We start from the raw sequence: 23,714 nt of genomic DNA on the forward strand, positions 1-23,714 counted from the left end.
TGTTTTTTTTTAATTGCTGTGCAAAGGGAGCAGCAGTTCACTTTCAGAGACAGGCAGCGGCTGCCAATTTCAGCATTCACACGAAACAACCAAATGCACCAAATTCGTATTTATATGGATTCAATGTATATGAATGAGGAGGTACACATTATGTGCATGTACACACTCACAGACAAGAATACAAACCAAGTTGCTATCAAAGCTTGTATGACCTGGCTTTAATTTAGCTGTAGTTGTGCGAAAATGCACAAAAACTAACACTAACATGCACACACGGCTGGACCACCAAATTACCCCTCAGTTATCAACAATTACCCCCAGAAAGATTTTATGAATGTATTCCGCTATTTCACAATAAGTTAAATAAATTACAGCCAAATAATTGTGTATTTTATGTTAATTAGCATGCATTCAGCTAACAGCTAACACACAAGATTTTCTTGACTTTTACCGAACAGCAAAACACACAAATATAACAACTTCAGCTTCCAAACTTCTGCTGGCAAACAAAAAAATAAATCTGCACGGCAATAAATGTAATCCTACACCCATCTCAGTAGCAATGGTTTCTCTCTTTCTCTTTCTCTTTCTCTCTCAGCCTCCAGCTGCTCACTAAGATAGATCTCCCTCTGTGCATCTCTAACCTGTTCTTCTGCTGTGGTAGCATGGCAGCTACGCCACAGGACTGTCCTGTACTGACTATAACAAATAACTTCATAAGATGTGAATTCAATCTGGGTAAAAAAAAAAACTTGATGTAACTCTGCTTTATAGATAGACTTGCTTTTAGGGGTTTACAAAAAGGATTTAACAAATGAGCAATTTGTGTGAAAACGAGGGATTAGTGCTTCTGCATTGATCAAACGAGGCTGTGTATTGATGGGTAATGTAATGGTTTGGGGTGTTTCCGCCGATTAATCTTATTCCTCCATTGCCATGGAGCTCCATTGTTGTTACTTTTAATTTATTAAAAGACACCATTGAGCCATACTGTTGCGCTGGGTGACATGTTCCTTCATGAACACACACACACACACACACACACACACACACACACACACACACACACACACACACACACACACACACCAGTTTATTTTGAGTTAATCCCACAACGTGAATAAACCTAATGCCAGAAAAATTCCCTCAGGGACCAAATGAGCATTAATCCACAGCTTAAAATAGTGCAAAACAAATTAATTATTTACTCCTGTAAGTTAAGTTTGTTGAAAATGACAGCGTCCTTACACAAAAAGGACGACTTGGATTTACTGGTGAAAAAAAAAGCCCAAGCATGAAAAACATAGAGATAAAGACGCTTTGGATTCTTTTGCTTATGCTCATCAAGTATTTTAATTTAGTGTGTAGCTAATTAAAGGCATGGTTTTGTCTGCTCATCCCAGCTCTTTTGCATATCCATATACCAACTATAGTATTACTTTCCATAGACTGACTAAGCCATCAATTGTATGTACAATGTCCATGTGTATACACACACATAAAACAGTGTATGAGCAGTATAGGATACATTGCTGCGATTGCTCTATATGTTTTTGTTATTCATGAAGGTATTCACATGAAGGAGCGGCAAAAACAACAACAAGACATTCAGTGTGTTAAATTATTGACAGAGCCTCGAGATCTCAGAGAGGTTTCTCTCTTTGATATTGTTCAGGTTAAATCTGGGAAGCCGCTGTGTTCTTTGCCTGCTCCTCTTCCTGCTTGTTTACCTATTTTACTTTTGACTTACAAAACCATCTCCACCTCCTCTCCTCCCAGCCTCCCACCAGAACATAGCGTACTTCTCTCAATTTTTGGGGCGAGGGATGAAATATTCAAAGGTTCACTGAAATGCCAGGATGATAAAGCGGGACGAGAACCACATTCTGGTTCATTTAAGTGACTGTAATCTGCTGGTGTGTAAAATGATTAAATTCACACTTGTGGCCAACTTCACAACTGTATTACACCAAATTTTTCCAGCTAGTAACAGCTGAAGGCACCAAAGGGCCCAGTGGGAATCCAATACTGAGGCACTGACACGTGGAAAAGGTTTATAATACAAAGGACGCATATGTGGGAAACGTTGATGTGTATGTCCAGTCGAGTGTGTCAGTGGAACCAGGTTTCATCAAAGTTGCACAACCTTAAAAAACAGAATTTCGGGAGAATATGCTCGTATCTTTTTATTGATTCCTCTTTAAACCACAGTCTTGGGAGAATATGGCGAGAACAAACACTAACTTTCCGTTTTTAAGTCTGTTCATATTTGATCTCTAATGTTATCCTTCACTCATAACCAAAACCCTGATTTTGGGAAGTGTTATCTACAGCAACACACACACACACCTGAGTGCTGTCCGACAGCCAAAAGCTGCTCAGCCCTGATCAATAAGTTGGCTGGGGAGTGCTTGCTGAAAGGCACAAAGGCAGCAGTAATTGAAAGGGGAGACTGGGTTATGGCTGCAATCGTGTTTCCCTCACCTCAAGACTCTTTCCTGATATGAAGTTGGAAAAGAAAACTAGTGGTACGTAACAGAACTATCTGTTTTCAACAGATAGCACTAGACATCATAACAATTCCGCCAGCAAGCATCTTTCCTGGGTGAAATAACAACAGCATTGCATGCAGGAATCTGATAAAAGCAAGAAAAATAAGCTGAAATGCCTGTTATGTTTTGACGCACATGACTGATGTGGCTGACACCGGCGGCATTATGTTCCACAAGTCTTTAATCGAATCAGATGCTGTTGTAATGCGTGTCAGTAATGCACATTAGAGAACTACATGTGATAAGGAGGACGCAGCGAAGGGAGATTTAACTCCTCTAGCCCGCAACTTGAGTCTCCGGATGCCAAGCAGCATGTTGACCTGAGCATCCTCAGAGCCGGGTTTATCACTGCAGACTTCAACCTCGCAGCACCACGTCACGTAATGCCTGCCACAGAGGAAGGTAGCAGCCCTGAAAAGGTAGAAAGCATGCCGACTAAAATGGTCACATGCCAGGTGGGCTTTACTAACTGCAGGGGGCTGCAATGCCCTGACAATCTCATATATACAACGTGTAAACAAAACACTACAAAGTCTGTGTGATGTAATGACTTGGAAAGATGTTCTTGGCATATTTCCAATGTCTTAAAAAATAGAATATAACTTTTGCCAATGGCAAATTAATTCCTGTAGGTGTGCCTCTCTGCACTTAAGCTTTTCAATGCAATTAATTGAATAAAGTTGAGACTGCCATCGGGCTCCTGTGAGTGAGAGATTTTGTGCTGTGGAAGATACCATTTTCTTCCCACTCTAATATCATCTTATGTGTGTGTGTTTATAGCTGTGGGCTGATTGCTGCTCTGCTACCTGATAAGGGGAACCTGAGGAGAGTCAGACCGAGCCAGTATCACACGCTGAGAAGCCCATATTGGTGCCAGCGCCGTGCCTCGTGATTGATCCGCCAAACAAGTCCTGTGGACATAGCCAGCTCTGCTCCCTGTCCCTGTACTTCCCTTCAAGCACTAACAGGTTGTTTATGTGGAGGTGCAATGCTTTTCACACACAGGCTTTAAACGGCCGTCCAAGTCCATTTTGACCAGTTTGAACAAAAGCACAGGTTCATGAATATGGACAAAACACTTCAGGTCTGCACTGGTCCCCTCTTGTTCATATTCATGAATGGTCACACTGGTGTTTCTGAACAAGGCTCAACTAAACAGGACTGTACACTGTACAAATGTTGTTTCAATATAAAATGTGAATATCAAGCCTTGGCAGCAAAGCTGATCTTGCATTCACAGAGCTGCCTCACTGCTGCACATTTTGAAGTACCGTTAGCAGGTTGCTTCACACAAGGATCAGTACTGATCCGTCATTATGATACCTGTGGTTGACGCGCTTTATGAAGAAAGAAAATCTACTGCAGCTTTATCATGGTTTGCTTTGACTTTGAGCAGAGAGAGGGAAATGAGACCTGCATAAAAAGTTTATCTCGGATCATCTTCCTCAAATTAGAATTGTCGTGATCATGTCATATCCTGATTAAAAGGTAATTTGTAGAGTGTTCACTTCAATTTCCAAGTCAGAATTACAATTTTTCTGACAGCTTGGACATTTCCCTCCTGGCTCTTGGCAATTGCTTGAAAATTAAACAAATATCAACGCCTCACATCAGCCGAATACTGTTGTTTCGTGTAATTAAACCCACCTTCAATGGATATGGTGGTCTCTCGTCAATGCACAATATAAAAAAAAGTGCCATTGTCATAATTCATTATATCCCTTGATTTGCAGGAACATAAAATGCTAATTTTTGTCTGCCGACTGCGTTGATTTTAATCCGAAAATAACAAACTCTAAGATTCTTCAAACTTTATTGAAGACAAGACTGCTTCTAACTTTTTAACATGATAAGTTTGTGAAGTTTGCAAAAAAGCAAAACAAATGTCTACTACTTCATCTAAAAGTAAACAGTTGGATATCTAATCAACTGATCATTTTAGTCACAACTGAGGAGCTCCTGTCATTTTTGTTGTTGTTGAATTTAACTAAATGTTGCTTCTACTATTGTGTACATTACTATTTACATACTTTCCCTCTCTCATCAACACACAGATACACACACACAGACACACACACACACACACACACACACACACACACACACACACACACACACACACACACACACACACAAAATACAAAGACAATACTGTAGGTGGGTGTTTGTTGCGCAAAGGTCCAGAGAGTGAAAATAGATTTGGATCGTGGGCGTAGTGGTATGCATATCACCAGTATATAAATATGTTTTTTTTGTGTGGCGAGAGGAGATGAGCCGCAAGGAAAAACAGTGAATGGGGGACTTCAGGTCAAGCAAACAATGTATACTGCAAACACCACATCTGTCAGCTGCTATCACTTATGTCTTCCAATAAACACTTGACAAGCCACAAATGTTTGTTTCTTTACTACATTACAAACATCGAGAGCAAGTGAAGCTCACCTGCCATAACTTATTCCCTCATAAAGTGCGCTGAAGATTGGATACAGCTTCAACTAATTATATTCATGAAAGAGAGCCGCATCCATTAGCTTTCTATTTCAAACACTAACCTTTTACAAGTCCTGTGGTTTATGCATCAACGTGGCCTTGTGAATACTAACCATCTATAATCTTTTCATCTGCATTCAAGTCTCGCATCACACTGCCAGATTAAGGTGACTGTTTGCTAAGGGGTATGGCTTGCTGTCAAGCAGCTATTGGATACTGGCTGCATCCAGTGGCTGCGGCATAGCAATGACCAGCGCTGTGGCCATTCATATAAAGACACAGTTCTGTAATGGTTTTTAATATGAGCTGGAAATAGGAACTCATGAAACCACTCGAGCCATTTGTTCTGAAGAGGGAAATTGTATTGGTGAGCAGAAGGCCACCTGTGTTAATGAGATGGCTGTGGCTGGAGCTGAAGCTTCTACCTGAGTCCACTTTTGTTTATTCAAAGCCAGATCGATAGCATATGATTTATGGCTAAGCCCGGGTGGCCCACCGACCATTTTTTATTTCACAATGAAACAAAATGATTCACATTTGGACTTTTTTGTGTGCACTTTGAATGAAAATAATGTTTCAGAGTGCATAAAACATCAAAATAGACTTATAGAGCTTGCATATAAAAATATAAAAAGCCATGCAAGTCTGATATATCTTTATTAACTGGCCTCCTGTCATTTTTCAAAAGTGACCCTGGGGCAAAGCAAGTGGAGTATGCAAGGCTTATGGTCTTCTTTACAGAATCCTACTTGAAAGGTCAATGACAAGGAGGTGGAACTAGATTATTACCTGGATGTGCTTAAAACTCAATCAGCAGCCCCTTCAGGCTCAGTGGTGATTGACTAGGCTTTGTGGATGGCTTCAATAAGCCTCCGTCCGTCTCCTCATTGCCTTTATATGGTTCATGCGGGAAGTAAGACGGGGTAAGTCAACAGGTGGTAACCACAGAGCACTGACAATACAACGGCACATAAAAAGAACTGGAGAAAAGACATAGAAGTTGAAAATAAGTCAATGAGATGTGTACGTCTCCTGACTGAACAATGCAAGTAAAAATCTATGATGTACGCAAGCCTTCCCTTTTCAGCTCTGAAAATTATTCCATGAACAAAAAATTGAATCAATGAACCTTTGTACAGTAGAATAACCAAGAGCCATAGAGCAGGGCTTTCTGTGAATCAATCTTTAGGCAACAATAATGCAATTGGACACACAAGAGCAGTTCAGGCCAACATCCATGCCCTGATAACCCATAGCCTCAATATGAGGCTGTTCAAAATTGTCATGAGCAGAACTGAGCAGGGTATTGCTAAAACACAAGTATTTATTAATCCAGCAGACACAGAGCAACATTAGTGCTCAGGTGGCGGCGTGTTTCTGGCCTCCTGATGAAAATAAGTCAAATTTACATTATCCTTTTCACTCCAGCTATTAAATGCTCCATTGTCTGTTTGCCATTTGGGTTTTAGAGCAATAGCTGCATGAAACCAAAACAATGAGCTGAAAGACACTACAACAGTAGAGCAGTGAGGAGATGTGAAGTCAGGTGATCATTCTCTATGGGTTTACTACAAGCAATTGCTTTCACATTTTATCCACTGACAATATAATAAAAAGGTTCCCGTAGCTTCAATAAAAATCATTCAGAACATTACATCTGACCCACAATATTATCCCAATACAACTCAAGATTCAAAAATACATGTGAGCAAACCTGCTCAGTCCAAACACTTAGAGTGTAGTGCAGTATTACTGTGCTTCTGCAATTATGAGATAGAGTTGATATATTACAGGGGGCAGGCAAAGATCTTCACTTTTTTTCCTCACCCTGCCTAGAGTGTGATTAGGGGATGCTCTCCAACTCTGAGCACTGTTTAATTTGTCATTGCAGGGGCGGGTATCTCGTCCTCGAAAAAGCTGCGCGAGAGGGAGATGTGTATCTGTCCCTGAGAGAGGCTTAGCCAGCTTGATAAGGTATCATTTACATTTTATTGTGGAGGGTTGGAGCCTCATTCCAGCTCCAGTACCCTCCCGCTGTTAGATTGGGGACTTACTGTGGGTGGCTGAGAGTATTGGAGGTGTGGGAGCAAAATAGACCATCATAAACTACAGCACGAAGCTACCAGATTTATTGATTAGCCCGCCTTCTAGTTCACATTCACTGTTATACCGTGGATTCAGCACATGGAATCCTGCGGCAGGTTGGCCAGAGTTATGGGACACATTTGTATTCCCCACCAGATGCCTTTTCTGTATATCATCTCTCACTTCCAACCTCTAGCTGTACCGTTCTCCTCCCCCACAACCCTGCTACTTGGCAGTTCAAAGCATCCTCTGTACTCTTAATCCTGTGATAAACTAACCTCAACCAAAACTGGATTTCTCACTGGTTCTCCAAGACCTTCTCCAGGTATGGACATTTGTACACACACAACGCAAGGATTCTCTTGTTTATTTACTCAAGTCTGTGTTCCCTATCCCATGTTTAATCAGGTTGCCGCCTCCTCTCTGGTTTTAGAGTGACAGTGCTCTAAATGCAGTCATAATGAATAGGCCTAAGGGAGTCTTTGCTGGCTTGCAGCATCAGGCTAATGAGATTAGCTAAACCACGAGGGCCCGTTAACGGCATGAGGCCCCCTATGAGGTAAAAACAAGATGAAGGAGCAGGCAGGACTGGGGCGTCAATGTGGCTATGATCTGCAAAGTAAAGCTGACAATATTCAAGTCATTGCCCTTATACCTACCAACATGTAACACACTTTGCATTTTCGTATACATATCATTGCTGGTCTGATTTGGGATCAAAATAAGGATGACTGTACAGTGTCATTGTGTTTGTAATTTGGCTGCTGCAGTAACTTTATCCCTCAATGTCTCATCCGCTTTTGGATTTATTCATATTTAAGAGCGATTGTACGGATTGGTAGTCTTACATTTTCACAGTAGCCGCTATCAAGGACAATTTTCTCTTCATTATCAGCAGCTTGATCTATTCTTACACATGTTCAGACACATTTATTGCCAGAAAACTATTCAGCTTGGGAGAACTGATGCTACAAAAAGGGTTTACATTCTCAATTAATTTCACGTGACAAGTTCCTCTATGGTAGTAGTCATTGTGAAACTGAATTCAAACCCAGTGAACGCAGTAACTTGATGTGAAAACTGACGTGTTAACATTGAGGTAACAAAGCAGGCACATCAAGCAAACCTACAAAAACATTCTCTGCCCTGACATCAAAATTCAGCAAAGAAGGAAAATGTCTCTGCACTCAAAATAATGTGGTCGTTTCAAAACCTTGTTAATGGATATTGGCTTGAGGGCACGGTTTTGATAAAGCTCTTCATTTGTATGGAACTTAGGTGATGCACGAGGTAAAAACATATGAAAATCATTAAGTTTGATCACATAATGCACACACAAATACAATTGCTGCTCATGAGCCTGTATCAGACAATTAACAAATGTGAGCACATGATTGTACTGCATTTTAGTGAAATGAAGGGGGCACTTTGTGTTGTTTTGAATGTTAGCATATGACATTCAAGAAGTTAAATGTGTTTCTTAAAAGGTTTTCAATGCCAAAACCTTTGCACTTGGAACTTTAATCTTCACCATTCAGAAGATGTGGATATAACAACAATTATAATGGACATCTAACATTATTATTAGAGGCTTATTATGAAAAAACAACTAATTGAGTACATTTGGGTATCTGGAGTACCTACCAACCCACTATTTTTGTTTTACCGCCACAAGCCAATCAGAGCAGAATGGGCTTTTCTGGGAAAGAGGCTTAAGGAGACAGGCGCTAAAACAAAGAGTTTCGGACAGAGGGGGGATACAGGTATATTGATAGACGTAGGAGAAAAGTTATGTCTTTTGTGAACATTACATCTTGTACACATGTTCTAGTACAAACCCAAAATACAAGTATGAACCTGGAAATGATCATGACGTGTCCCTTGAGCAGCAGACAAAGAACAGCTCATGCATCTGTGAACAGCTCACCACAACAAACTGTTCATGGATCACATGACAGAAAGAGGACTAAAGAAGACAATGTTGTCTGAAAAGGTGAAACTGAATTTATGATCAAATGCTGTATTCTGCATTAAGAGAGTGCTCCGCTTATCCGGCATTGCATTGCTGTACCATTGGGAATGTAGATAGACAAAAAAGAAGCTTGTAATGGATGATGCAGAGCCAGAGATATCGGGTGTTTCTCAAAGTCAAGGAACGATGCTTCAAATTTCAGATGCTGCTTTATCGAATGCCGCCGAAGGACTGTTCAAATGTCGAAGATCCTTCAAAGTCTACCGAGGACTGAGCCCTTCGTCCAGAAAACATTCAAAGACACACTTGTTTATCCTGCAGGCTTCTGATACAAATAGAAGCTCAAGTCAATGGAGAGATTGTTTTTGTTGTATACATTATATTAATTGTAAAAAAATAAAATGTTTATATAAGACTAAGACTAATCTGTATATACTGTTTTGAGAAATTGCTTCATTTCTTTCTCACTCCACACCAACAGACTTTTTTTCCTTCCAAACTAGTCTCTTTACCTCCCACCGATGCTTCGAAATGATGTCACTTTAGGCAATTTTTCAGAAATTGCACAGCTCCTGTTGAAGCCAAAATAGAACCAAAACCTTTTCTGTATTTGCAGTAGTACCTCCGAATACCTGTACGTGTACAATTGGTGTTCAAGTACTTGACTGCATACAAGGCCAGCTGATATTTCTTTAATACTAATTATGTTTATTATTTTGTCAGCATATTTTTAGCAATTAGAATGTACTCAAGAAAGGAGGACTCCTCCACTAACAAAGAAGGCAACAACATACGATACAATGAATGGCAATTGCCTGAAAATATGGTTTGATGACCATCTTGATAATTATAACTTAAAGAGTGAAATGAGCAACAAACTTCATTCCAACAAAACACAGTACTTTTAACGAGCGACACACTGACCATGATGCACAACGTTTGCACACAGGTATTTTATCTGCCATGTTTCATTTCTTCCTCAGTCAGTCACTGACTCTGAGGACACAGTACAAAGATAAAAAAGAACATGGAATGACAAAGAAGAAAAGTTTCAAAGACAGTTTGCGCTTCTGCATTACCGCCGTGGTTCAGTCAAGCCAAGGGAGCCAACGAGAGCAGGCACACACATCCTCAACCCCACAACCACCCACACAGAAGAAAAAGATAGATATGAGAATGATCAGACAGAGAGAGGCAGTAAAGTCCTCTGCGGGGGGGGGGCTGTACAGTACTGTAAGATATTTCTTTTTGATATGGAGGCTTCCCAGATGTAGCTCTTCCTAGCCTCAAGCTCCTACATAATTAATGTCTTCCATGTTATAGTATGTGACCATGGCTACTGTTCGCTCATTCTTTTCACGTTGCTTTATTCTGCAAACTCTCAATTAATTAGTTATCTGTGTTGCACAGGCATTCATTTAGCAAGAGCTCTGGTGGTGATTTAATAATTGCCCTGTTCAGTAACACATTTGCCAATCTATTTGTGTGATGACCAAGACAGCTTTAATGGTCAGCTATAACAGGAAGTTACGACAGCTTGTATACTGTGCTTTTAACAAGTGTTTTTACAGCCTTATAACTTAGCTGTTAAAGCAGGTACAGCCCAAGAGAATACCCACCTAGATGATAATGAAATGAAGCAATCTGTTTTTTCAGCATGATGTAATGTATTGGCAACTTTAGTTATCACTGCAACTGATGTTTAAACTGGAATAACTGACAGTAAAGACACCATGTAAGGAGATGAAAGCAGAAGAGGTTTTGATGCCGACAGGCTTCAAGCTTTCCAGAATACAGAAAAAATTGACTTACAGAAGAGAAGTTGTGGGCGCCACATGGCTCTCCTCTGTATTTGCACGAGAGGAGCATGTCATCCAGCTGGTGGCTCAGTCTGTCCATAAACTCCAGGTTGGTTCCTTCAAAGTTTCTGGGTGGCAGAAAGAGCCGGAAGTCGGAGAGCTTCCCGAACCAGGCCCGGCGGTCCTCCTGAAGCAAGTCCAGAATCATGGGCCTCACTGTCCGGTTGGCCAGCAGTAGGCCCAGCCAGTGGCCGGCGAAATACAGGTCACTCTTGGTGAGCTTGTAGAGACGGATGGCGTTGTTGTTGCAAATAGTGACTGTAGGGAAGGCCAGTTCTTTGGCCCACTCTGTGTGGACTCGTGTGTGTGTAGGGAAGGAAAGCCAGTACAGTAAGCGATTGGAGGACCAGGATATGAGCAGCCCCAGGGAGGTGCAGAGGGCCAGGAGCCAAAAGGCCCTGCGGCCCACAGAGCCACCGGGGACGCAAACATGCCTCAGGCCGTGCAGGCGTGTCCTTGATAGCAGAGTGGAAGTGATCCGAGCCAGGGTTGGCTTTGTAGGACGCCGCTGACGACCCTTTCTGAGCATAGCAGGGGATCCCCGCCGGAGACAGCGCCCCTCCAGGGCCATAGCTGTCCACAGCACTCCTACAGCCGCGGGAAAGGCTTCATTTCCCAGCCAGGCCTCAGGGGCTGGAGCCCACATGTAGCTCCAGGATAAATCCACTACTGTAATCCACAGCTGGATATGTGTTTGGCCTTATGAATACGGTCCATGCAGTCTTAACTGTAGAAATGCAGAATGCAGACGTGGTACCCACAGGTACCCCGAAGGAAATCAGTGTGTCATCCTTCCTCTACTGGTAGGGCTCGGATAAACTCAGCCGCATGCAGCTACTTGTTGGTCATCTCTCCGTGGTCTCTCAAATCCGAGAGTGCTCCAATCATCCGACTCAGCAGGGGAAGGGGGGGAAATTCAGCTAGGCAAATGTGCTCCAAGCAAGGTGGCTTCTACATGAGTGACTACAGCATCCACCGCAGTTAGTGTGACAGTGAACAAGAAAGGATGAGACAGAGAGAGCGAAGGCAAGAGCGAGAGGGAGGGGACGAGGGAGGCAGAGAGGAGGATAGAATACAAAATACCAAGGGCTAAGCAGAGAGGGGGGAAAGAAAAAAACAACAAATGATAGTCGAGAAGGTAATTAAAATAATGAGAAGACAGCGGAGGGAATTGGTCGGTGTGGTGCAGTCGGCTAGAGGAGAGCTTGCCTTGTTCCAGCGCTGTAGTTTTTCTCCTTCTGAGTTACGCGAGTGTGAGAAGCGTTCGGGAGCCAGAGGCGGCGATCAGTTCCTTGTCACTATTAAGAACGAGCTTTAATTGAATTCACAAAAGTCCCCAGTGCTCATTGGTTTTCTGTCCCACTTTTGATGCCTCCACTTCTTTGTGATGTCACTTGTCTGCTCCTTGTCTCGCCCCCAACTTGGCTTTAACCAGTGCCATTAAGTCCAGCAGGTAACCACGGGGCAGCTCCATCTCGCAGCGGACCACAGTCACAGTGAGAGACACGCTCACACACTTTCACACGGGGAAGGAGGCACTCATGCGCACACGCGGACACACACTCACAGCGGTTTCCTGCGGGAAACCAGACCAGAGATAATCTGTTCTGTCACACTCTGATCTCAACATCTCCCCCTCTTTTCTTTGTGTCCTGTTACTCTCTCTTCTTCTTCCCTAGTTTTTTCTCCCCCACTCAAAGACAGCATCTCTAATCTCAACATTCCTCTCATGTCCCTGCTCCTCCTTCTAAAAATACTCTCCCAATATCAAATCCATCAACTTGCCCTCACGCTCCTCCTCCTCCGCTCCGCTCTTGTGTCAGTCAAGCCCTGCAAGCTCGACCTCCTGTCAGGCTCCGTCTCCTCCACCTCCTCCTCCTCCTCCTCTTCTTCTTTTCCACTTTGTGCACGAACTCCCTCACTTCTCCCCGTCGTCAGGGAAGGCTTCTCTGTGCACTTTCCTCCCTCAGTGTCCTTGTCAGCTTCATCCAGCTCCCCCTGCTCAGAATGACTTCTCTCCCCTCAGTGATCTCTCTCTCTCTCTCTCTCTCTCTCTCTCTCTCTCTCTCTCTCGTGGTCTCTCGCGGTCTGCTCCTCTTCTCTTTTTTTTAGCGCCGGTTTCCGTGCAGCTTGTCCTCCCGTTGCACCTCTCCTCTCCTCCTCCTCCTCCTCCTGCGCCACAGCTCTGTCCACGCAGCCGGTGAGCCCGCCACTGATAAGAGCGCCTGTCTCTCTCTCTCTCTCTCTCTCTCTCTCTCTCTCTCTCTCTCTCTCTCTCTCTCTCTGCGCTAACTCGCTGTCCTTCGCCCCCCCTCTGCTCCGTCTGTGTGCTGCCGCTGAGCCGCAATGAGAGACTGCTGTGTGCATGAATGTGGAGGTTTGTGTGCAGCAGAGGAGAACAGCTCGACATGAGCTCTCCATTACGCGTCCAGCTAGTTTGTATTGGCTTAAACCAGAACGGCGAATCTGTTTCACAGCTATGTCTAAGTAGTGGGAGGGTGCGAGGCGTGTGGTCATCAGGAATCTTTTCGTGCTTAAGTGCTCCTCTTTGTTTGTTTTAGTCAATACACATTTTCATTGTCAGTGAAGTGCACTTGGCAGCCACTTTTAATGTTCTTCTTATTAAAAGTGACCATTGTCTACTAAGTATTTTGAGGCGTGTTGCCTCATCTACCGCGGTTAAAGTTGTTGTTCTCGTCTATAGTGAGGTTGGATTTTATTCTTTGAAATTTTTGTCGTAGTTTGCATTACAAAAAAATAATTTTGGTTTTGTCTCATTTTCAATGGTCAGAAAGAGAACTCAACTAACTTAAGTTACCGGTAAGGACATTTTGTTGAATAGAGACCAGATTTCCTTTACCGCATTTTTATTTTTTATTTCACTTATGTATGTAGATATATCTTGAAATTCCGTCTCTTTGCTAATGCCATCTTTATCGCGAGGCCGATATTAGCGGCTGACTTTAACAGTGTTGGTGTTACATAGTTTGCCCTCCAGGGAGCACTGACAACTTGATTCTTCATGTGTAAAGTCTCCCATTATAAATAGTGTTGGTCACAATTATATTTAAGGGATCCCGACCCAGAGCGGCTATGGTCTGCCAACGAACCATCTCTGTCCAACAGATTTGAGTTAAAAAGGCGTCATCAATGCAAGTAATTGGGCTACTGAGCCAATTCAACTCAAGTGCTCTTGTTCACTCAGTGCTTTAACGCATTGTTTAATACATTTCAAGGGTTTACTCACCAGCATTCATCAGCATTCTTCTTCTAATTACAGAGAGCATTTTATTCCTATGTGATTTAAAAAGGGTAATTTTTTTTCTTTCATTTTTAGAATAAACCAGCAAAAAATTAAATTTAACCAATTATAGGTCCTTTCTATTTTGTCTGCAGTGTGGCAGCTCAGAATCAATACCAGAACGTGGGATCCTTTTTGGTCTTCAAATTATTATAACATCAGCATTGTAACACACATTGAGACGCATATCTAATTTGCTGCAGGATCAACCAAGTGTGGGGGCTTGATATTGTTTTGATTTGAGCACACGTTGCTTTCCATTGTTTGGCCGGATGTTCAAGAACATCAGTGTGATCTCATTTCTGAATATGTGATGAAAAGACATTTTTAACACAAAGAGAAACGTCGCTCCCAAACGGCAGAACGAGGGATATGAAAATGTTGAAAGGGTAAAACACATCCATGTATAATGAATAACTGGGCAAAATACAAAGAACAGGGATGTGGTATTGAAATGTCAACTGCATGCATGCGCACTTTTTTGTATAACACCTATATTGCATTTTACAGAGGCGCGCATGCACACACACAAACACAAACACACACACACACACACACACACACACACACACACACACACACACACACATACACACACACTAGAGTCAGGGGCAGCTTTCAAGAGCCTGATTCACAAGCTACATAATTAGCGTGAAGCCATAAAAAGGGTTTTTGAGTCCAACTAAGCAGTCAGTATAAAGAACATATCCAATTTGCAATTCTAAAACAGAAGGGAAATCACTTATTAATTAGGGATATAACCAACCCAAGAGTCAGATACAATTACACAGCACTGGCATGCATTTCATGTACAATATTTCTGTATGCTCACTTCAACAACATTGTCTCAGATCAAAGGACACATTTCCGTAAACTGGCAGTAAGAGAGCAGCCTGTAAATATAAGCTATAGTCAAACATTTATAGATGTTGATGAGGCCAAGTATGTAATGCCGGGTGAAAACCGCTCACTAGAACAACAATGGCTTTGCAACACTCCAGTCCGCTGTGAGGAAGGCAACAGGTGTCTATGATTCATGTTGGCCTCGTCTGTGAAAGCACAGGTGAGGCTGTGACACTGGAGAGCAGATAAAACATGAGGGAAGTGAATAAAAATGGTGCATCTTGTGGTGGGTTGCCATTCATCAAAACCCTAGTTTGATTTAAAATGACAGTGGTGGCAGGCAAAGCAATCAATGGCTTTTTTATACGTTAGTTTTCTAATCTGACAGCAGTTAATAAAATAAAAAATAAAAAAACAGGCTGGGTCACTTCACCTTCAGCTATCTCATGAACTTATTGGTTTTAAAATTAACAGAAAGGATGATTCACTGGGTAGCCACTGATTAAGACAAGAGATTGATGGTCTTGTTGGACCTGCTCGTTTAATCGTCATTGCATCTAATAGTTGTGTCAGGGTTCATGGAATAATTTTGAAATAGCTGCCTTTGTGATGAGGCAAAGAGGGTATTGCTGGGGCCTCTAAATCACTGCTTTGAATCACTGCTCGGCATTGCCGGTCTGAAAGTGTTGCGGTATACCAGGGTATTTAGAAATCCCTACGATATTCAATGCCATCCTAAATACAGACCATATGCTATGTATTTAAGGGATGTATAGTAGTGCACAACATGCGCCACAGGAAGTTAGTCTCCACTGGTGCAACAGGCAGCTGAGAACGATGGTGACTGCAAGTGGTGGATATACAAGATTAATACAAAAAAGAAAAATTATTCTGTTTGGGTACATTTTTGTTCCGTCTTCTTCCAACGACAGAATAGGTTTTTAGCTACACAATGTTATTCAACTGCATACCGTGAACATAGCCGTGTTGAGTTACTTCAACCCAGGGTCACTTTTGAAAACCGTAGACCCCCATGGGGGACTGTGCCTCTTTTTTTCCAGTGTTCATATAGTTCAAGTAGTCGTATGAACCCCAAATGAGTTCTAATACTTATTGTTATTTTATATCATTTTTATCAGAATTTATTTGTGAAAAAAAATTTGCTTGATATGCTTGAGCATGATATGAGCATGATATGAGCAAGATTCCCCAAAAAATCCTCCTCGAGCGGTCCCGAGTTTTTCCAACATCCCACCTACTAATGACAAAAAAACAAAACAAAAAAAAAAAAAGCCTTGGAGTGTTACTAAGGAGTGTTCGTCAAAAAACTTTTGACTAACACTTAAAAATTGTCTGACTGGTGCAAATGTGCGTCTGCTTCCGGCCTTGCGTGGTTTTAGAAATGTGAGATGAACAGGAAGCCTTTGGGACCAGGAAATGTGATATGGAGGAAGAAAAAAAAGCTCTGCCCGTTTTGTGATTTTTCAGGTACTAATAGGGGGTCTATAAGGATTATATATTTTTGAAGACTCCAACAAGCCCTTAGAGTTACTGAGATGTGTTTGTTAGTGAAATCCAACTTTGTAAGGGGTACTTACTAAGGATTTAGTGAAACCTTACGAATCAGCTCATCATCTTGAGAAAAGAAAAGGTAGTTTTCTCGTATTAATTATAATGTTTATTAGAGATCAGGATTACAATGCCAACATGAAGGGTGACTCAAGCCCCCTTAAGGAAAACACAGCTATTGCAGGTGAAGCAAAACATTTAAGTGCATAATGGAGATAGTTAGCTGAGCTGTAATTTAGCTTCGGGCAGGAAGAAAACAATCCTTCAGAGAGGGCATATTGTTGGAAAGAGCACTTTCATTGCATGTCTCATTTTAATTAGGAGGTGAAAGGAGATCCTTTAGCCTGACCTCAGCTTGCAGGCTTGGGGTCAAGTTTGAATTCATTCATGCTGTCGCCATCTTGACTTTTTGCAACCAATAAATGACCATATTTGGACAGTGGAGGAGTCACGTAGATACGTCATACGGCTCTGGTAGCAATAGCGAGCTGTCAATCACAAGGTAGCCCGTCCTAAAGCATACCCTGCTTTAAATGGGAGCACAGTTGACTTAATGAACATCGTGCTACTGAAAAAGACTCGAAACTAGCGATTGAGACCATAAACTCAACATGCACAATGTTTGCTAATAAAGTAAGTAAGAAGTAGGGTTCTCTCATAGACTTCCGTACATTTGGACTTATTTTTACAACCAGAGTTGTCACCCTCTTCTGGCCATTTAAAATAATGTTCAAGACACTTCTCTATTGGCTTCACTCTTCAGAACCGGAGGTTGCCGCCTGGTGTTGATAACCAGCTTCAGGAATTGGTCTCCTAATTCCTTCTCCCTTCACTATTCCCTCTTTCATGCCTCACCCCTTTTGGGTTTCACTGATAAAATGTAAGCTTCATCACTGATAAAAATGGAAGCGCCGGTCAACGCTGGCATTACATTCACCCTCAGCCACTGCCATATCATCTGGCTGCCTCGACCCAAAGACAACACATTCTGTAACACCAACCTTGCTGATAACGAAGACGACAAAAAGAGAAGACAGCTCCCTCCTGCCCAGGCTGACGAGGCCAGTGAGGTCACCCAAAGTTTTACTCATCAGTCCCCACCAATCTGCCTTCATGGGGTTATCTCGAACAAGCTGAGATCAGCGATTGAGGAACTGGACGTGAGGTTTATGAATGCTGCTGAGCTGCACTGCCGCCATTCAAATCAACATCAAGAAAAATCTGCATGGCATCAATGCAGACAGGAGAGAAGATGCCTAGGAAACATCGGGTCACATGTTCCTCTTCCAGTTTTGATAAGAAATAAAGTGCACAAAATGAACTCAATGAAATCTCCAGATTTATCAAATTGCATACCAATTACTTGTCAGCCACAAAACACTTCCCAAGGCAAAGAAGGCTTCTAAATTTAGCTTTATGAAATGCCAGGTCTTTGGCAAGTGAATCATTTTTAATTAATACATTAGCAAGCACAATCTTGATTAAACCAAGTCAAAGTGCAGTGCTTCTTATTGAGACAACCCCTCCCAACTTCAGAAGGAAGTTTGAGCTGCTAGTTTGTACTCATTGTCAACTTAGCCGCCCTGTGCCTATTATCAGACTTGACGATCTTTAAAAAAAAAAGTAGCGCTTCCTTAATTATCTCCGGAACCACAGCGTTGTTTAACTTCATTTAAAGTTCTACAACACTGCAACCCTTGTGAGAAGATATATATACTTAAACAAATTATTAAAGTAACCGTTAAGTTTGAGTACTTACGACCCTACGTCAGCTTGCCGCGGAGGCCAAAAATGGTTTCACAAGATCCTTCATAAGTACCCCTTACAATGTCAGATTTCACGAACAAACACATCTCAGTAACCGTCCGGGCTTGTGGGATTCTAACGAAGCAATAAACCCCCTATAAGTACCTGAACGATAACAAAACGGCAAACAGTTATTTTTTGCTCCCTCTGCACATTTTCGTGTGCTGTGCTCTTCGTGTACCCCCACCTTTGTAAAAACACGTCACAGCGCAAGAGGGAAGGCTTATGCAAATGTAAAGATCCAGCAGCCCTTGGTGAGAGAAGGCTTTCCCATTCTTTCATTTTTGAACCAAACGACACGTTTTCCTGTGATTTTCTTGGTAAGGGTCTGAACCATGGAGGTGGTACAAGTTGGCGACCACTCCAAACCGCTCCAAAAGACATGTTTGAGAAATATTGCTTAGACCATGCTGGATGTTCATAGTTATGATCAGAGAATTCTTGAAAAAATGATATAAAATAATACAAAGTAATACAACTCGATGGGGTTTATACAACTACTTGAACACGGGGAACAAAAGTACAGAAGGAAAAACGACCCATATGTGGGACTGTTGGTGTTTAAAAGGTTAATCATTATATCCATTGCAAGCGATGAAGATCAGTTCTCAGATCTTTACACCGGCTTCCTGTTTGTCAAGGAACCTTGCCTTTTAAATTCTGGGGTCGGTTTAGAGCCTGTGTGCTTTACAAAAGAGAAGAATCAACTCATTCACCTCTTCAACACCAAACTGGTGTATTTTCCAATTTTCCATTGTAGGAGCAGCAACCAAATATTTGTCAATACCCAGGTTAGTGTTGATTTCTTCGAAAAGAGTTACTTTTTTTATGAGGTAACGGTCGATTGCATTAGCCAACTTTACTACAGGTGCTGGATTGTCTGACCTTGAATGAGTGTGGCTGAATTGTAAATTAAAAGAATTAAATGAAAATAAAAAGAATTATTCAAATATTTTTAAAACATAAACATGTAAACATTTTTGTAGTTTACGGTCTATCTTATCTCAGCTATTTGTAAACTGTTCATAAACTGTAAATGTCATGTCACTCTTGGGATTAAGCAGCAGTTTCTCTTGACGTCAAACGTAGCAGAAGAAGTTCATTATAAAGACAGATGTCGGATTATGATTTTAGTTTTTCATGGTTTTGATACTATTTCATGGATGATTGAGCACGTGTTTATAGTACGGCTCCCCCTTCTTTTTTTCAACCACCACCATTTTTATTTCAGGACAATAGGGAGCACTTAGTTGTTTTGGATCAGGCCCCACACCTGTCTTTTCATTTCGACAAAGGCAGGAGGCCTCTTAAAGTTTGAAGAGCAACTCATCACAACATAAAGGTGCTTCAAAATATGTGTGAACGAAGACTCGGTGGGTACTTCCAGGGCTGAATAAATCCTTTATTTCAAATATGTGTTTAAAGTGTGTCTTTGTTACAATAACCCACACATTGTGAGTTTGTTTATCCAGCTGGATTCCCATCCCTATGATTACAACATCAGCTCTGGTTAAACTAATAATCTTCCCCAGCTGACACTACATAAATGCTCTCTGACAGTTTGGCAACATCCCAGCTCACACATTCCTGCCCTTTACAGCTCCCCTCGGCCAGCTGCTATCTATGCACATCCAGGTCCCGATTCAGTCAGCAGATCAACCTTTGAAAACCAGTGACACACAGTCCACCTTTTATATATAATACTATCCAACCATATTTAAATATAGGTGCTTCAGGTCAATACATAAGTAGCAAGGCAGAAGCAATGAGTTGTGACCTGAAGTACAGGAAGGAGTACATCCTTTGAAATATATCAAACATCTATCAAACATGAACAAATGGTTATGGATGTGTAATGTCTGCTAGATAATGGGTAATCATTTAATTCCTACATTTGTGTAAAATCAACAAGCTTTTATATTTGATAAAGAGATAAGTGGACTAACATGTTGTTTTTAGATTACTGACACTGGCATCTTTGTGACAGATATATGTTCGTTGTTAAAAATATTTAGAAATCTCATGAAATTGAAGAAATTGCATGAACCTGATTATTATGAATATCGAACAAATAAGGAGGTGCTCCTCTCCTCCTTCCTCCCGCCTTCTCGTGAGAATCTGAATGAGAACTGTTTATTGCCAGCTGCGTGACATACAAGGACTTTGACTTAGTGAAAGGGTCATAACAATAAACTAAATAAAACCGATGACTCTCCAGGTTATTTGCCAACTATTCACTGACATTGAAACTGTTTTTGGTGTTTGAGTTTGGTGGATATATCAGGTTTTAAAATTGCTTCCCTACAATTTTGGGCTTGGCAGGTATTACTATATACCCGCATTTGTTTGAGCTTGTTCGCAAAAAAAACTTTTTTATTTGTTTGATGACAGCAATGAGAAGCAACTGTAAGCGGCTGACATTGACGTAAAGCTGAAGAGCAGTCTGAAAACATATAATACTAATATTACAGAGTTGTTTGAGTCAATGTTATTGCTGCAGCGGCACCTTTGTAGCTGGTACGTATTTTACAGCTGAAATATTGAGGCGATTTATCAATAGACGAGCAACAGAACATTTATTTGCAACTATATAGAAAATGGTTTCATCATTTAGCTTGTTTTTCAGACAACAAAAAGAAAACAAATATGAAAACGTAGCAATTCCCGGCTTCTCAATTTTGATGATTTACACTCACTGTATGTTTACCCATGTGATAGTAAACTTAATTGAAATGACTGTTTCGCTTTTGGTCAGACAAAACAACCAATTATAAGACGTTGCTTAATGATTTAAAGACATTATAAACATGTTCTTCATTCTTTTATAGATCAAACTATTAGTCGAGAAAATAATCACTAGTTGGAGCCCACATTTATATGAATACACATTCATGCAGTAATCTTCCCTGGTGTTACGTCCATTATTCCAGCCCGAACAATGAGTCCGTGCAGGCGTAAGTGAGGCGTAAGTGAGGCGTCGAGCTTCTCTTTGGCAAACTATTATAGTATCAATAATAAGGTCTCAAAGTTATCATGAAAATGATTAAATGGATGGAAAAAGCCACAGAGAAAGTTCCCATTAATACTAAAGGAAATATCCTATAGTACCGCAAGTAAACCGATTTGAAACAGTGAGCCAGGTATGAGAAATCATAAAATAAGTTGCAAACTTTGTATGATATGATAATATATTGCTTATTTTTTGTTGTGTGCAACTCAAATGTATCATGCAATCATGACTTCACAGCAGCGGCGTGTCAACATAAACCGGCATCACTAATCCCACCATGTTCAAAGCTTCTTGTGCGTGTCAGACTGTGACTCTCGACTTATCGGCTACATTCTTTTTGTACGAGTTGAACAGTTGGTGAGGGGCGGCATGTTGATGCTGTTGGCGTCGACGCCTGACTGTTCATGCGAAACATCACTCCACGGTTGACTGTACCATGAACACTCAGACTCTGGCTGCATCTGAAAATCATCTGGGAGGCCATTTTGTGCCGCTCCATCCCCTAATGGAATATAAAGACACTGCTTGGGTGTCGAGGATTTTTGCTTTATCATAACAACAGCATCACAACAAGTTCTACAAAATGAAATCAGAATCCAGGTGCTAAGTCACCTTCCTGCAGTCATGCTTGGCTTCGTTTGACGCATTTGTCACAAGGTTTCCAAGGTAACAGAACCTCCAGCTGGACCGACATGGATGGGTGGGACTAACGAGGAACCTTTACCATTCTATGTTTTAAGTTTTACTTTGTCTTTACCGAGAATCCATTAAATTCGATTTAAAATGAACCTGTCCCAATCTGCTTCCTAAATAATGAAAGAAGGGATAAAGACAATCTTGGCGAGGGAATGAAAAGCTCAGAGCCGAGACTGCCACAACAGCTCGAGCTAATGATGCTATTAGTGCTTCGGAGCAGCACAATCAATCAGTGAAGTGATTAGCATGAGCATGTACAGAGAGCTGGGCCATTAGTCAGATGTGCTGTGTATAACCTTCAGAACTCCGCTAAAGCACCGCACTCACGCCAACACATGCAAGTGTATACATGTAAAACAGCATCCTTGTGTTGTGTGTGGTGCCATGGCAGTATATATATATATATATATATATACGACGAGGGTGCTGAGGTGTAGCAAGTGAGAGGACAGATAGGCCGGTCGTGGAGCTATTGTTAAACTGTAGAATTCATCTGTAATTATCCCACTGATCTATTTCCAACTCAATAATTGCAACGAGCTGTAACCTCTTTGAGGGAAGAATTATCGGGATTTAGAATAAAGGCTCCAAAGGGAACAGAGTCAGGCAGATGTAATAGGAAGTGTTTGACATTTTTAAATCTGAGGGTAAATGTCAGTGAACAGACTTTGTTCATTTTGATCAAAGGAAAAAAATCATACATTTCAGAATATGAAAAGAAATTATAACACATTGATTACTTCATTATTAATAACCGTTTAATGATGGGGATTATAAGACTCAGAGATGAAGATACGGGGCATATCAAGACATATATAGCTCAACATGAAAAGTACAAACGTGAATTTGTACTTGAATGCTATTCATTTCCGAATCCTGTTTTCTTTCTAACTGGTTGTTGATGCTATTGTTGCCAAGTTCTAATAATTTGATACATTCATGTGAATCCTAAATTAATACTTCAGCAATTCACGTTTGTACTTTTCGCACTACAGGTGTATCCACTGAGAGACAACAGACAACGAAGGCGAGAACATGACACTGGCATTGTATTTTATTCCCACATCAACACCATCAAAACAAAAATTCATTCATGTAGGGCTTTCACACATCTCTTTTTTAGGCTCCAGGTCTTCAGTACAGTAGAAATTAACAGCGAATATTCGAGCTTCGGCCAAAGAAGGGTGGATTGGAGGGTTTATGGTGCTGAGCATGCTATGTGTCCCACATATAGACCGTACTCGGGACTGAACACGTTGGATCGGTGCATCCCATGGGAAATAGTCTGGAGCAAGAGTTACGTAACATTGTTTTGTCTCCTCCACGGTAGGATGATTATCCGTTGATACAAGTATGACGTAGGCTGTTATGACTGTCTATACATGCTGTCCCAAGATCACCTGGCCAGATTTGTCTTGTTAAAAACATATATATTCAAGTAAAACAAAACTGGGGCTCCTTAAATTAATCCTACATTAATTTAATCCTACATTAATTTAAATGAGGATTTACCTGAAGTACATGTGTCTTG

At 41.3% G+C, this 23,714-nt stretch overlaps 1 protein-coding gene across 2 annotated transcripts in view; it reads right to left on the bottom strand.

The window, feature by feature from the left end:
- The window catches only part of asic2 (acid-sensing (proton-gated) ion channel 2), a gene marked incomplete at its 5' end in the record, with an annotated part of 302,928 nt that overhangs the window by 88,056 nt on the left and 191,158 nt on the right, over positions 1-23,714 (bottom strand). Inside the window, one exon of one of the 2 annotated variants that reach the window (XM_079233446.1) lies at positions 10,912-11,604. The exons of the other annotated variant lie outside the window; for it this stretch is intronic. Coding sequence (XP_079089572.1) covers positions 10,912-11,604 — 693 coding nt within the window. Of the gene's footprint in view, positions 1-10,911; positions 11,605-23,714 lie in introns of those variants that run through there. 2 annotated transcript variants of the gene reach the window in all.

The sequence above is a fragment of the Taurulus bubalis genome, assembly GCF_910589615.1.
Source record: "Taurulus bubalis genome assembly, chromosome: 17".
NCBI classification, from domain to species: Eukaryota; Metazoa; Chordata; class Actinopteri; order Perciformes; family Cottidae; genus Taurulus; species Taurulus bubalis.